At 35.0% G+C, this 15259-nt stretch overlaps 2 protein-coding genes across 4 annotated transcripts in view; one reads left to right on the forward strand and one right to left on the reverse strand.

Moving 5' to 3' along the window:
* Gnf1 (germ line transcription factor 1) overlaps nucleotides 1-2439 on the reverse strand; it is an 86398-nt gene extending 83959 nt beyond the window's left edge. Inside the window, exon 1 of the mRNA XM_089107158.1 lies at nucleotides 2327-2439. Coding sequence (XP_088963284.1) covers nucleotides 2327-2329 — 3 coding nt within the window. The 5' untranslated portion in view covers nucleotides 2330-2439. The remainder of the gene's footprint in view (nucleotides 1-2326) is intronic.
* A 91-nt stretch (nucleotides 2440-2530) lies between these two features.
* Nucleotides 2531-15259, forward strand: part of LOC148939321 (tRNA-splicing endonuclease subunit Sen34-like) — a 38881-nt gene continuing 26152 nt past the window's right edge. For 2 of the 3 annotated variants that reach the window (XM_089107042.1, XM_089107043.1), the window contains exon 1: nucleotides 2531-2601. In XM_089107042.1, the coding sequence (XP_088963168.1) occupies nucleotides 2538-2601 (64 nt within the window). In that variant the 5' untranslated portion in view covers nucleotides 2531-2537. The remainder of the gene's footprint in view (nucleotides 2602-15259) is intronic. The other variant, XM_089107044.1, reaches the window with a different exon arrangement.

Consider the following 15259-nt stretch of genomic DNA (forward strand, 5'->3'; position numbering starts at 1 on the left):
TTTCCTTTAGAGCTGGGCACTTTGTATCAAAGAAGTTGTCGTAGAAACTTCTAAAAGAGCTCATTCAATTGGAAATTGGAGTGGCTTGTGCCATTTTTAATAGTCAAAAGTGATTGTAAGGCAACTAACACCCCTTCCACACCCACCATTTCCCAAAACACATCCAATCAAAATTTTGAGATAGCCATATTGTTCAGTGTAGTTGACTTCCAGACAGAAATTTTGTTTAGGAGGTCACTCCCCCACAGCCTTCAGGGCAAGGGTTGTAAGTTATGCCCTAGGGGCATATAAGGTTTTTATAGAAGGTGTTGTTGTAGAAACCATTGTTTCCCCAAACACATCCAATCAAAATTTTGAGATAGCCATTTTGGTCAACGTAGTTGATTTCCAGATAGAAAATATGCTTTTGAGGAGGAAACTCCCCCACAACCCTCAGGGCAAGGGTTTTAAGTTATGCCCCGAGGGCATATAATAATGATGTTAGCACAGTGTATCATTTATTATTTTTTTTTCCTTTAGAGCAGGGCACTTGTATTAAAGAAGCTGTCATAGAAACTTCAAAAAGGGTTCATTCAATTGGAAATTGGAGTGACTTGTGCCCTTTTTAATAGTCAAAAGGGATTGGAAGGCAACTGACACCCCTTCCATGCCCACCATTCCTGAAACAAATCCAATCAAAATTTTTAGATAGCCATTTTATTCAGCATAGTTGATTTCCAGATAGAAATTATGTTTTTGAGGAGGACACTCCCCTGCAGCCTTCAAGGCAAGGGTTGTAAGTTATGCCCTGGGGGCATATAAGGTTTTTATAGAAGGTGTTGTTTTGAAAACTTCAAAAAAGGCTCATTCCATTGGAAATTCAAAGGGCTAGTGCCCTTTTTAAGTCAAAAGTGATTGGAGGGCAACTAGCCCCCCATGCCCATCATTCCCCAAACACATCCAATCACAATTTTGAGATATGCATTTTGTTCAGCATAGTTGATTTCCAGATATAAATTATTTTTTTGACGAGGACACTCCCCAACAGCCTTCAGGGCAAGGGTTGTAAGTTATGGCCTGGGGGCATATAAGGTTTTTATAGAAGGCATTGTTGTAGAAACTTCAAAAAATCTTCATTCAATTGGAAATTCAAAGGGCTAGTGCCATTTTTAATAGTTGAAAGTGATTCAAGGGCAACTAACCCCCCTCACGCCCAAGCTAATAATCTACCAAGCATGAAACTACCACAAATCAGTATTGATAAATAAATGAAACCCATAACAAACAGAAATTACAATAAATAACCAAGTCAAACTCAAAACAAGAAGAAATTAACATAAGTTGGGCTCAAAACTCCTATGCCTTCCCAAGACCAGAACATAATTTGCACTTTAATGAAAAAAATACAAATGAATGTGCATTGTCAGTTTAATATGCATATACTGATATTTAGTAATCAAAATGTTAATATTATTTGATTTATTAAAGGTATAAAAGTAAAAATATTTATATTTTTTCAGTAAAGTGCAAATTATGTTCTGGCCTTGGGAAGGGATAGGGGTTTTGAGCCCAACTTATGTTAATTTCTGCTCATTTTGAGTTTAACTTGGTTATTTATTGTAATTTCTGTTTGTTATGGGTTTCATTTATTTATCAATACTGATTTGTGGCAGTTTCATGCTTGGTAAATTATTTGATTTTATTGTTGCTCATTTTCTGTTTAATGTAGGCCTAGTTCTTTATTTTTCTTTGAAAAACTTATTTTGTGGAAAGTTTATTTTAATTAATTTAAAGAAAAGAGTGACCTGTAGAAAATGTAGCACATAGGGTCTATACAACTCAGGGTATATATTTGAACATTAGAGAGGATGGGGAGGGGAATGGTAATGCTTATTTATGATGGAAATGAATGTTATATTTGGATTCAGGATGAAATTCTAATGCTAAGGGTAAGTCTTGGTAAATTTTAACCAAATCATATTATTGACTTACTAATAAAGGGTGGGGGCAAATTTTATTTCTGGTGTAAATGGGAGGTAAGTTTAAAATTTACACCATGAATTGGTATATAGGGATGGGGGTTAAATTCATTTCTGACAAAATTGATTATTATATTTGGGAAGAGCAAGAAAAAAGGCATTGAGTGGTATCTTCACTTTATTCTTAAGTCAATAGTATGATTTGGTAAAAATTTACCTAAGTCTCTTTCTGGACTATCTCAGTAATGAGTTCATTGGAAAATTTACCACACTAGGTTACTATATCAAATTTAGCTTTGTCAAAGATTTAAATTAAAAAAAAATTCAAATATATAAGTAACCTTGCTTTGCAGCATACAAAATCTTACCATAATGGGACTATCTTCTGTTACTAAAACTTTGATTGAATTGTGTTGTAATCACGTTCCAGTTAAATTGAATTTTCTTCAGGTTGCCGACAAAAAATAAAATCCGTAAATTTACGAAGACGGCTCTTGTAAGAGAATTGTTTATGTTTATGACATTTTTTTTTAGAATGCAGTGTCGCAAAGTTTTGGCAGGTAATTGAAAAGCCTTAACATGCTGACACACAAAGTCTTCTTGTATCTACATCATGAGGCAGTATTTTGTTGGAATCCAGATGGTATTATTAAAAGTGTAGTAGCTTAACTTGCATCAATATATACAAATGAATTTTAATAGCTAGCACAGTATATAAGCTAATAATAATTTTACTCCCAAATGCATAAGCCTAGAGCCTACCCCCCTTGATTGTTCCATGTATAGCCTAAAGAGTAACTAAAAGAAAATAATGAAATTCTTATTTTAGAATATGTGTAATGCCTTTATTGATCTTATTATTATGTTTACTTTCATTATTATACATTTTTAGAATCATTTCTATAGCCTAAGCTAATTGTAGGCCTAGTGTAATGGGTCCTACACTTTTTAATATCTTCATTATTGATGCTCCTTCCACTATCAGCAGTAAAATAATGCTCTTTGATTACAACCTGAAGTTCATTGTACCAGCCTTGTCCTATGAAGATCATACCCTTCAACAAAACAATCTTGGACTGCTGAATCAATGGACTGAGGCTTGGCTTCTTAAATTTAATGTTGTCCAGTGCCATGTTGGTCACCTTAGCAAAATGAAGCCTTGTCATTATTATTGTCTCTCAGGTCTCCCACTTTCCTCTGTAAATACTGAGCAAGATCTTGAAATAACTGTTGATGGCCTAATGAAATAAAATTCAGCACTCATGCTAAGAAGTCTACTGTTGATGCTAATTCAACCATGAGGCAGATTAAGCATACTCTTTCCAATTCTTCCCCTAAAGTCATCAGTCTTCTGTATAAAGGACTTTTGCATCCTAAGCTTAAAATCTGAATGTCTCTAGCCTTCTCTTATTTAAAAAAAGACATAAAAGTGTTGGAAGATATACAGAGACATGCCAGTAAAGTGATATCTATGCAGGAACTTTCCTACCCTGCAAGACTGGCAATGCTGAAACTGCAAGCTCTTGTATACATGAGAAATAGAGGTGAGGCCATTTTAACCCATAAGTTAATGAGGGCTATTACACACCCAGCATTATTTCCTACTGTTGGTCCTAACTCAAAAACTACAGTTCATCAGTTAAAACTTGTTAAGCAGCCTACCCTATCCAGAGTTTTTCACTCAATTTTTTTCTTTAAGAATGATCAACACTTAGAATAAATTCTCTGAAAAAACTGTTACTGCTGAATCTGTGGACATCTTTAAATGAAGACTGGATGCTGAGTGGCCCTCCAAAGAGTATAAGCTCAACTGCAAACCTATGGATCAGCATAGTGCACCTGGTCACTAAAGAATCCTGAATTCAACTCTGGAGCTCTACAAGGAGAAACCCTTAGATTGTTCCAAGCTGCAATTAAAGGAAATACTTTGATAAATTATGAGCTTAATCACAAATAGAGATAAATTAAAAACTAGTTTGAAGCTATGACATATGGCTAGCCTATATTGATATAATGAATAGCCTAAAATTTAATTTGGGATTACCTATGTATAGAACCATCAGGAAGGGGGAGAACATTTGCCCAATAAATTGATAAGTATATTTAGGAAAAGCATTCTAAAAGGAATTGAGTAGCCCTTGTATGTTCATGTTGTCCCTATGTCAGCTATGGAGTCTTGTCTATTCTGACCCACAGCAAGATTCTTCCTATAAAAGAGACACTATAGTTGCACTTTTCAATTCCCCATTCAAGACTCTTTCACAATACAATCTTCCCCAAGCCTAACATGATGATGGCGCCCATACTTTAGAATAGCACATGTAGAAGAGAATAAATACCAATATTTTTACAGTATTGTATTTTTTAGGCTCTTTCTAAGTATACTGAAGCACTTTTGTTGCAAGTTCTATTTTTGCCTCTTAAAGCTGACACCTTGTCCTTAGTATTTGCCAATAGAAAATGGTTAAAAAAAATTATGGAAACTACTTTTAAAAAACCATAAATAGGGTAAAGGCGCCAATGATTCAACAGTGCAATTTTGAACCAGTGTTGAAATTTTCCTTCAAAACAGGATAACTCTGCTTAGTCATGACTGGGAACACCATCCGTTGAAGCCTTCATTATATTTTGACAATGTGAAATGTAGACACTATATCCAATCCACCCATATGAGAAAAGAATATTCAACAAGTTTCATGTTTTGACACAAAATGAGCTCCTAATAATTTTTTAGCTATGTAATGTTCAAACTGTCATTACTTGGTTATTTTTTGTCTAAAAAAGTCAGTATCAGCACCAATACATCAAGATAAATCTGATCTTCTCTAAAATGTAGCTATATTGGCTTTTCCTTGATAAAATTAAGTTAAAATAGCAGTTAATATTATATTGACATAACTATTTTCCAAGTGTTGGAAATTCTTGTCTGATGTAGTGGAATACCAGACCAATTCAAAATGTTCCTTCAGCCAAATTAAAATGTAGATATTGGCATCTATTAGGAGATTAGTTTCTTTTGAGAATATCTTATATAGGTGACTCTGTCAAAACTTCACTCAACATGTAAAACAGATGAGAAACAATTGGTGTCAAACTTCAAGGGTCCTGTGACAAAAACATAGTGGTCAAATTCATGAGTACTTTCTCAACAACAAGAGATATTGATGATTATTATTTCTAGTAGTATTTCACATGAAAAAACATTAAGAAAAAAAGGTTTCTTTTATTTAATTGTAGTTTTAATGATTTGATGCTAGATCTTTCCATCATCTCAGGAACTGCCACTTGGGCTCATACAATGCTCATATTTATAAGTATTTGGCTTGGTTGATCACAACACCCTAATTAATTTATCACTGGATAAATTTGAAGTTGACCCTCTCTTAGTAAATTATATTCATGTTTTCTTTCAAAGAGATCCCAAGCTGTAAAATGCAAAATATTCTCTATGAGCCCCTTCCTAATTAGTATGGAATTCCTATCCCACCCAAAATACTGATGAAACATGTTAAACTCCTTGATGTCACAAACTTCTAATAATCTCTAGTAGGACATGAATATTTAAAGAATTCTAGACTTTCCAGACAACAGATAGTCAAAACTAAAAATTTTTAAAGTGGATTAAACTGGTAGATTAACTTTCAAATGACCAAATGTTGACAACACTTTAACTGTGAAGAACAAAGAAATTGTTGCTTGACCATTAAAGCTGAAAGAAAGTAGGCCATTCCAGATAGTGTTTATAAAGAGACCTATATCACACAATATTTTATAGAGACCTAGGTCACACAATTAAACTCCACATGATTGTACAATTTCGTCCCTATACTTGAGGCAATTTTCTCAGTTTTTTGCTTCCACTATCTGATGGTCCTAATGTAGCCCTAATAATGGGCCTATACATCTCTGTTAATGTGTTCTTGTGATATTTTCTGAGTTATTTGTTCAAACAGGTTTCTGCAGTCTCAACTTGATGCAGTTTAGTTTTGCCTATGTAAATTACAAGACAATGCAGAAAAAATACTATTTGAAATGATTTTAAAAAGTAGATAACTATGAAAAGTAACATGGTCATCTGATTAATAGAAATGTTCTGCAGGTTATAAAGTAAATATTTCATTGTTGTGGTGTTTTATTTTAGGATAGCTTATACCTATTCCTAGGGACATCTGGGACAATCTTGGGGATGACATGGTTACAGCTAAGTGGGTGAAGGGAATCCTGCTGCAAAGCATGCTACTTTTCCTGCACATGCTGCTTTAAAAGAATCCTGCTACTTTTAAAAAACTATAAATACTTACCTATCCCATTTCTAAAAGTGCATTGCTTTACTTTTCTCAAACCCCCCTGATGGGAAAATATAGGGGTTGCATTAAATGAAAGTAGTATCATTATATTCCTTATTTTATGCCATTTACAATTATGATGATAACTTTTGACAATTCATCTTCCCCATCCCTTCTGATGGTCCTGATGTGACCCTGATAATACGTCAATATTTCTCTGTTAATGTATTCTGGTGATATCATAAGAGTCATTTGTTTAAACAGATTTCTGCAGTCTCAACTTGATGCAGTTTAGTTTTGCCTATGTAAATTACAAGGGAAATGCAGTTAAAATACTATTTGAAATGGTTTAAAAAAGTAGATAATAATGAAAAGAAACTGGATAATCTGATTAATAGAAATATTCTTTATGTTATCATAGGCAGGGCGCTAGTGCTGACTAAGTAAAGAATGATGTGGGTGCAATTTGTTTTTTTTCCACACCTGGGTACTTCATATCAAAGGAGTTGTCGTAGAAACTTCGAAAAGCATCCAATCAATATTTTGAGACAGCCATTTTGTTCAGTATAGTTGATATCCAGATAGAAAATATCTTTTTGATGAGGACACTCCCCTACAACCCTCAGGGCAAGGGTTTTAAGTTATGCCCTGTGGGCATATAAGGTTTTTATTGAAGGCATTGTCATAGAAACTTCAAAACAGGCTCATTTGATTGAAAATTCAAAGGGCTAGTGCACTTTTTAATAGTCGAAAGTGATTGGAGGGCAACTAACACCCCTTCCACACCCACCATTTCCCAAAACACATCCAATCAAAATTTTGAGATAGCCATTTTGTTCAGTGTAGTTGACCCCCCCCCCCCACACCCATATTCCCTGAGGGCATATAATAATGATGTTAGCACAGTGTAGCCATTTTGTTCATCATAGTTGATTTCCAGATAGAAAATATGTTTTCGAGAAGGAAACTCCTCCACAACCCTCAAGGCAAGGGTTTTAAGTTACACCCTGGGGGCATGTAAGGTTTTTATAGAAGGCATTGTCGTAGAAACTACAAAACAGGCTCATTTAATTCGAAATTCAAAGGTCTAGTGTGCTTTTTAATAGTCGAAAGTGATTGGAGGGCAACTAACACCCCTTCCACACCCACCATTTCCCAAAACACATCCAATCAAAATTTTGAGATAGCCATTTTGTTCAGTGTAGTTGATTTCCAGATAGAAAATATCTTTTTTTGGAGGACACTTCCCCACAACCCTCAGGACAAGGGTTTTAAGTTATGCCCTGGGGGCATATAAGGTTTTTATAGAAGGCGTTGTTGTAGAAATTTCAAAACAGGCTCATTCGATTGGAAATTCAAAGGGCTAGTGCCCTTTTTAATAGTCAAAAGTGATTGGAAGGCAACTCGCCCCCCACCCCCATCATTCCCCCAAATACATCCAATCAAAATCTCGAGATAGGCATTTTGTCAGCATAGCTGATTTCCAGATAGAAAATATCTTTTTGAGGAGGACACTCCCCTACAACCCTCAGGGCAAGGGTTTTAAGTTATGCGCTGGGGGCATATAAGGTTTTTATAGAAGGCGTTGTTTTAGAAACTTCAAAACAGGCTCATTCGATTGGAAATTCAAAGGGATAGTGCCCATTTTAATGGTTAAAAGTGATTGGATGGCAACTAGCCCCCCCCCCCCCGCCCATCATTCCCCCAAACACATCCAATCAAAATTTTGGGATAGCCATTTTGTTCAGCTTAGTTGATTCTCAGATAGAAAATATGTTTTTGAGCAGGCCACTCCCCCGCAACCCTCAGGGCAAAGGTTTTAAGTTATGCCCTGGGGGCATATAAGGTTTTTATAGAAGGCATTGTCGTAGAAACTTCAAAACAGGCTCATTCGATTTGGAATTCAAAGGGCTAGTGCCCTTTTTAATAGTTGAAAGTGATTGGAGGGAAACTAGCGCCACACGCCCATCATTCCCCCAAACATATTCAATTATAATTTTGAGATAGCCATTTTGTTCAGTGTAAGCTAGTTGATTTCCAGAAAGAAAATATTTTTTTTTAGGAGGAAACTCCTCCACAGCCCTCAGAACAAGGGTTTCAAGTTATGCCTGTGGGTCACATAAGGTTTTTATAAGAAGGCGTTGTCATAGAAACTTCAAAACAGGCTCGCTTGATTTAAAATTCAAAGGGCTAGTTTCCTTCTTAATAGTCAAAAGTGATTGGAGGGGAACTAGCCCCTCCCCACGCCCATCATTCCCCCAAACACTTCCAATCAAAATTTTGAGATAGCCATTTTGTTCAGCGTAGTTGATTTCTAGATAGAAAATATGTTTTTGAGTAAGACACTCCCCAACAACCCGCAGGGCAAGAGTTTTAAGTTGTGTCCTGGGGTATGTAAAGTTCTATAGAAGGCGTTGTCATAGAAACTTCAAAAGGGGCTCATTTGATTGGAAATTCAAAGGGCTAGTGTCCTTTTTAATAGTTGAAAGTGATTGGAGGGTAACTAGCCCCCCCCCCCACATCCATCATCCACCCAAACACATCCAATCAAAATTTTGAGATGGACCTTTTGTTTATTATAGACTAGTTGATTTCCAGATAGAAAATATTTTTTTGAGAAGGACACTCCCCCACAACCCTCAGGGCAAGGGTTTTAAGTTATGCCCTGGGGGCATATAAGGTTTTTATAGAATGCGTTGTCGTAGAAACTTCAAAAAAGGATCATTCGATTGGAAATTCAAAGGGCTAGTGCCCTTTTTAATAGTTGAAAGTGATTGGAGGGCAACTAGCCCCCCCCCCATGCCCATTGTTCCCCCAAACACATCCAATCAAAATTTTGAGATAGCCATTTTGTTCATTGTAGTTGATTTCACAATAGAAAATATGTTTTTGAGAAGGACACTCCCCCACAACCCTCAGGGCAAGGGTTTTAAGTTATGCCCAGGGGTATATAATGTTTTTATAGAAGGTGTTGTTGTAGAAACTTCAAAAACAGCTCATTTGATTGAAAATTCAACGGGCTAGTGCCCTTTTTCATACTCGAAAGTGATTGGAGGGCAACTAGCCCCCCCCCCACGCCCATCATTCCCCCACACCCATCCAATAAAAATTTTGAGATAGCAATTTTGTTTAGCGTAGGCTAGTTGATTTCCAGATAGAAAATATGTTTCTGGGAAGGACACTCCCCCACAGCCCTCAGAGCAAGGGTTTTAAGTTGTGCCCTGGGGGCATATAAGGTTTTATAGAAGGCGTTGTTGTACAAACACATACTCACAGATTTTTTTACAACAGTTTTTTTTGCAAATGGTATCAAGTTTTCCATTTCAGGTCAACTAGAGTAGGTATGAAATTAAGTTAAACAGTACTATTTATGTCCAGATTTTTAAAAGGGTGTATGTTGTTAAAAATTGCTGAAAATTTTTCTCCAGCATATAAATAGCAGGCCAAACTATAAAGTTGTATAAAACGAAAAGATTTAAAATGTTATTTTCTTTTTCCCTGAAAAGACTATGTTAATATCAAACAAACATAATTTAATTAAAAAACACTTTTTCCATAAAATAAGTTTTTCAAAGAACAGTAAAGAGCCCCCTTTAAGCAAAAATGAGCAAAAATAAAATCAAATAATGTACCAAGCTTGAAGCTACCACAAATCACCATCAATAAATAAATGAAACCCAAAACGAACAGAAATTACAATAAATAACTGATTCAAACTCAAAACGAGCAGAAATTAACATAAGTTGGGTGCAAAACCCCTATGCTTTCCCAAGGCCAGAGCCAAATTTGCACTTTACTGAAAGAATACAAATGAGTGTGCATTGTCAGTTTAATATACATATACTGATATTTGGTAATCAAAATGTTAAAATTATTTGATGTATTAAAGTTATAAAAGTAAAAGCATATATATTTTTTTCAGTCAAGTGCAAATTTTGTTCTGGCCTTGGGAAGGCATAGGGGTTTTGTTTTATTAGATTATTTTTCAAACCTATTCTTGCACCTTGAAGTCTCAAAACCTCTAAAAAATCAATTATTTTGCTAAAATTTTTGTCTAGGACACTCACATCATCAACGTAATCCAAGTCTATGAGAGTTTTACTTTGCTTCCATTGTTTTTCCATTGTTTAATTCCATTGTTTTGCATAGCCTTTGCCATGCTCCTTAGAATAAAGTCCCTCAAAATGATTCATATAAATAGGGATAGAACGCAACCATGCTTAACTTCCAACCAATCAGATTCTAACATCATATCCTACCAAAACCACAGCAGTGTTATTGTCACACATAGCACTAACCACTTTAATGTATTTACTTGGTAAAATGTGCAAGGATAGAATATTCACTAAAGCTCTTCTATTACCTAAATCAAATGCTTGCTTATAATCTATAAAGCTGAGCAATAAAGGGATCTGATGACTCAGGCACTCCTCAATAATTAATTTAAAGGTGAAAATCTGGTCACTGCATCCTCTCTCTTTCCTAAAAGCATAGCATTCTTCTCTTAAACTATCCACAATAACTCTAAGTCTAAAAAGTGTCATCATACTAAGTAATTTGCCTCCTATAGAAATCAAGCTAATACCTTTATAATTATCACTGTCACTCCTTTCACCTTTCTTACAGAGGGGTTTGGTTGGAGTTTTCTTAAAATTGCTAGGTACTTCACCTTTTTCAAAAATTCTATTCATAATCTTCGGTAATTTATCTTTTTACATCATAATTGCCATTTAAGAAAAAGTCATGTTCCTCACTATCAGCCCCTGAGCATTACTATTTTTTAATCCTTTTAATATTGTCTCTAATTATTCCTTACAATATAAATTTTCCTTCACTTCCAAACTGTCACAAACTTTTTCATTCTGTTCTGTCCTTTAACTTTAGCACATTTTTAAAATGTTCTGCCCATCTCTCTTTAACTCTTTTTTTTTATCACTAATTCCCTTTTCAGGGTATTCATATCTTTAAATGACACAAGTCCAGATTGACTGCTCACTCTCAATTTTTTACCATGCTAGTAAAATATTTTACTATTATGCCATCTGGGTGCATTTTTCAGGTCATGAAAAATTTTATCCATGGCTTCCATTTCACATTTTATTGCTTTCTCTACTTTCTTCACATTCCTCTTATGTTGAATTGATATATCACTCACATACTTCTTTTACAATCCCCTCCTCTTCTCTGCTAAAATTAAAGCACTTTCACTACTATTCCTAGCTGCGTTTCTAACTTTCCTCTTTAAGACACCATCTGCTACTTCTCAATTTATTTTTGACAATTTTGTTTCCTAATATTGTTTGTTATTGTTTGTAATAAATTTGTTTCCTTGTTTATGGATATTTCATCCATATTCTACTTTGTTAAATTCTGGACTCTTAAATTTAATATTCAACCGTTCCTGGTAAGCTTCTCTCAAATTCTCATCTTTGAGTCCACAATCATAACTTCCTGGAAAGCTATTACCCTTTTTAAATTTCAACTTTAGATTAACCTTAGACACTACTAGATGGGATCTTCACTTTTAACATCAATAACACCACTCCTGTTTACCCTAGTATCTTGTATTGATCCTGACAGTCTTTGGTTTACAATAACATAATCAATAAGATTGGCAGTCTTACCATCATGTGAGTACCATGTTAACTTTTGGACCATTTTTATGATCAAATACTGTATAGATTATAACTAGAATGTTATGCCTACAAAATTGCAGCAGTATATAACTGTTACTATTTTCTTTCCTTAAACCACATTTACCTTGTCTAGGACACTATCTATCCCTATTTCCACCAACCTGAGTATTGAAATCTCCTACTAAAATACTTTATTACTGCCTGGGATCCTGTCTATTTGTTCATGTAGCTGTAAGCAAAATTAATCAGTCAGTACCATCTCATCAGTTAGTTCTACTAGGGCATATACTGCTATGACTTAAACCGTGCATTTTTAGTCATAAAAAGAACAACTAACATTCTATTATTAAGGTTCCAGGTGCTGATAGTGTGGTAAATGAGTTTCTTAAATATGGTGGCTCTTAGGTTAGAAATAAGTCACAGAAGATTATGAGTAGGATTTGTGGAAAAGGCGAAGTACCAAACAATTATAGGAAAACTTTAATTAAACCACTGTGTAAGAAAGGTGATAAGAGTGAGTGTGGTAATTATTGAGGCATAAATCTGGTCTCTGTAGGTAGCAAACCATCTAGTAATATGATACTTTTTAGAGTGATTAATGCTTTAGAAAAAGTTTGAAGAGGAGAACAGTGCAATTTTAGAAAAGGTAAAGGATGTGTCAACCAAATTTTCACTCTTACATTAATAATTGAGAAGCGCCTGAGTTATCAAACTCCTTTGATCCTCAGTTTTATTGATTGTGAGTAAGTATTCAATTTTGTTGACAGAAGAGCTTTAGCAAAGGTATGGTATGGTATACCAGATAAATACATTAAAGTGATTAGTGTTGTGTACAAGAATAACATTGTTGCAGTTAATGTAGGAAATGAGGTTAGCAGCTGGTTTTGTATTAAATCAGAAGTTAAGCAGGATTGTCTTCTATCCCGTTTTATATGGGTTATTTTGATGGACTTTGTCTTAAGGAGCACAGCAAAGGCAATCGGAGATCTTTGAATCAAATAGGGGGGAAAAGCTCTATGATTTAAGCATCCTAGATGAAAGTGTAAGGAAAATGAATGAACTTTTAGAGGTTTTGTGAGTTCTGGGTGCTAGAATAGGTTTGAAAGTTAATGTTAAGAAGATTAAGTGACTAAGGCTAGGAATAAGTGAAGGTGAAAAGGTGATTTTGATTAACAGAAAGATTGATCAGGTTGAAAGCTTCACTTACCTTGGTAGTATTATTAGTAAAGATGGTGGGAGCAGTGAAGATGTTAAGAGTAGAATAGCCAAGGCTCAGGGTGTTTTTTCACAGTTAAAAAAATGTGGAAGAATAGGAAGATAAATCTACAAACCAAGATTAGAATATTGGAAGCTACAGTGATGATAGTTGTCAAATACAGCTCTGAAGCATGGGTGCTCTGAAAAGCGGATGAAGATTTTCTAGATGTTTTCCAGAGAAATTGCCTATGGATTGTTCTGGGTACCTGGCTGACTGACCATATTTCAAACAGTAGGCTGTACAAAAAGCGTGGTTCAATTCTGCTTTCTAGGGCTAGGGTAAAGGTACCAATGATTCAACAGTTTTTGTAAAAAGAAAAAGCTTTCTACTTCAGAAGGCTTGATATAGACTTTTGGTTTGAAAAGGGTTCCAGTATGTAGCACAAATATCTACAAATCTAACTGTTTGATTAGAAGTTTGAAGTTTTATCAGAAAAGGTACAAAACTCCGATTTTCTTAAATTATAGCGTTTCCACCTACAAGTTCGACAGAACAAAAAGGTTACCTGTTTCCAACGTAAACTGGAACCAAATTCAAAATGTGTCAAAATACTTGGGGAATACTTGTGGGCGGATCCTGGTGGATTTTACATGCCTATTCTTTTTACTTTATTTCTTCATTTCTGTTCAACTTTTTTACATAGGTAAATGTATAAAACACTATTCAGATAGTGGAAGCAAAAAAAATTAAAAAAATTGCCTCAGGTAGAGGGACAAAATTGGATAATCATAGGCCTATAGAGTGTAATCGTGTGACCTAGGTCTCTATAATAAAATGTATGATATAATAGTGGGATATAGGTCTCTCTATAAACGCTATCTGGAATGGCCCACTTTCTCTCAGCTTTAATGGCCCAGCAAAGATTTCTTTTTTGTTCACAGTGAAAATGTTGTCAACATTTGGCCATTTCAAGTTAATCTACCAGTTTAATACACTTTAGAAAATTTTACCTTTGACTATCCTTTGTCTGAAAAGTCTAGAATTCTTGAAATAAGCATGTCCTACTTAATATTATTAGAAGTTTGTGACACCAAGGAGTTTAACAGGTTTCATTAGAACTTTGGGTGGGATAGGGTCTAAGAAGACGGAGGTGGATTTTAAGAATTTTGAGTAGTTTATTGTCATTATATTTGACTTAGAAGAATTTACTTTAATATGTAAATTCATAGCTTTACCCAAAACATGGGTAGGATTTTGATGGAGTCATCTTTGATATTTCTGTGACATACTTCAATGATCAGCAGGTCATCCACATATCTACACCTTTGAGGGAGTCTTACCAAATCAATACTACATATAAGAGTGGTCCTAACAGGGTTCCTTGAGGAATTCCATGCTAATAAGGGAGGGATTCAGAGAGAATATTTTGTATTTTACAGCTTGGGATCTATTTGAAAGAAAATGTATAAAATTTACTAGGAGACGGTCAAATTTGTTCAGTGATGAATGAATTAGGGTGTAGTGATCAACCAAGTCAAATGCTTAAAAATATGAACATAGCACAAGGCCAAGTGGTGGTTCCTCAGATGATGGAAAAATCTAGAATCTAGCATCAAATCATGATTTAAAAAAATACCTTTTTATATGTTTTTTTCATGTGAAATATTACAGATGATAATCATCAAAATCTCTTGTTGTTAAGAAAGTACCTGTAAATTCGAAACCTATGTTTTCGGCAGAATCACCTATATTTCGACAGGGCCTGTTGCAAGGAGCGTCCCGAGCCTCATTTCATTGGGCGAGGGGCGATCTTCGTAAATTTTACCGAATCACTACCAGATTTATGCCGAATTTTCTGCAAAAATCAAGAATTTTGCAAAATTTCTACCGAAGTTTTCGCCTTTGGCGAAAATTTTACCGAATCCCAAAAAAGTAGGTGGAGTGGCGCACCCCTCCCCCCTCGGGACGCCCCTGCCTGTTGCTGTCTGTCGAAAATTTCGACAAGGTTAATACAGGATATTCTAAAAAGAAATGTCAACACTTGGAACATAGTTTTGTCAATATAATACTAACTGACATTTTAACTTAATTTTATCAAGAAAAAGCCAATGTGGGTACATTTTAGAGAAAACCAGATGTGTCTTGATGCATTAGTGCTGATCCCAATTTTTTTTTTTGCAA

Source organism: Artemia sp. Qi Xiang Cuo, chromosome 21, assembly GCF_049724085.1.
Source record: "Artemia sp. Qi Xiang Cuo chromosome 21, ASM4972408v1, whole genome shotgun sequence".
NCBI lineage: Eukaryota > Metazoa > Arthropoda > Branchiopoda > Anostraca > Artemiidae > Artemia > Artemia sp. Qi Xiang Cuo.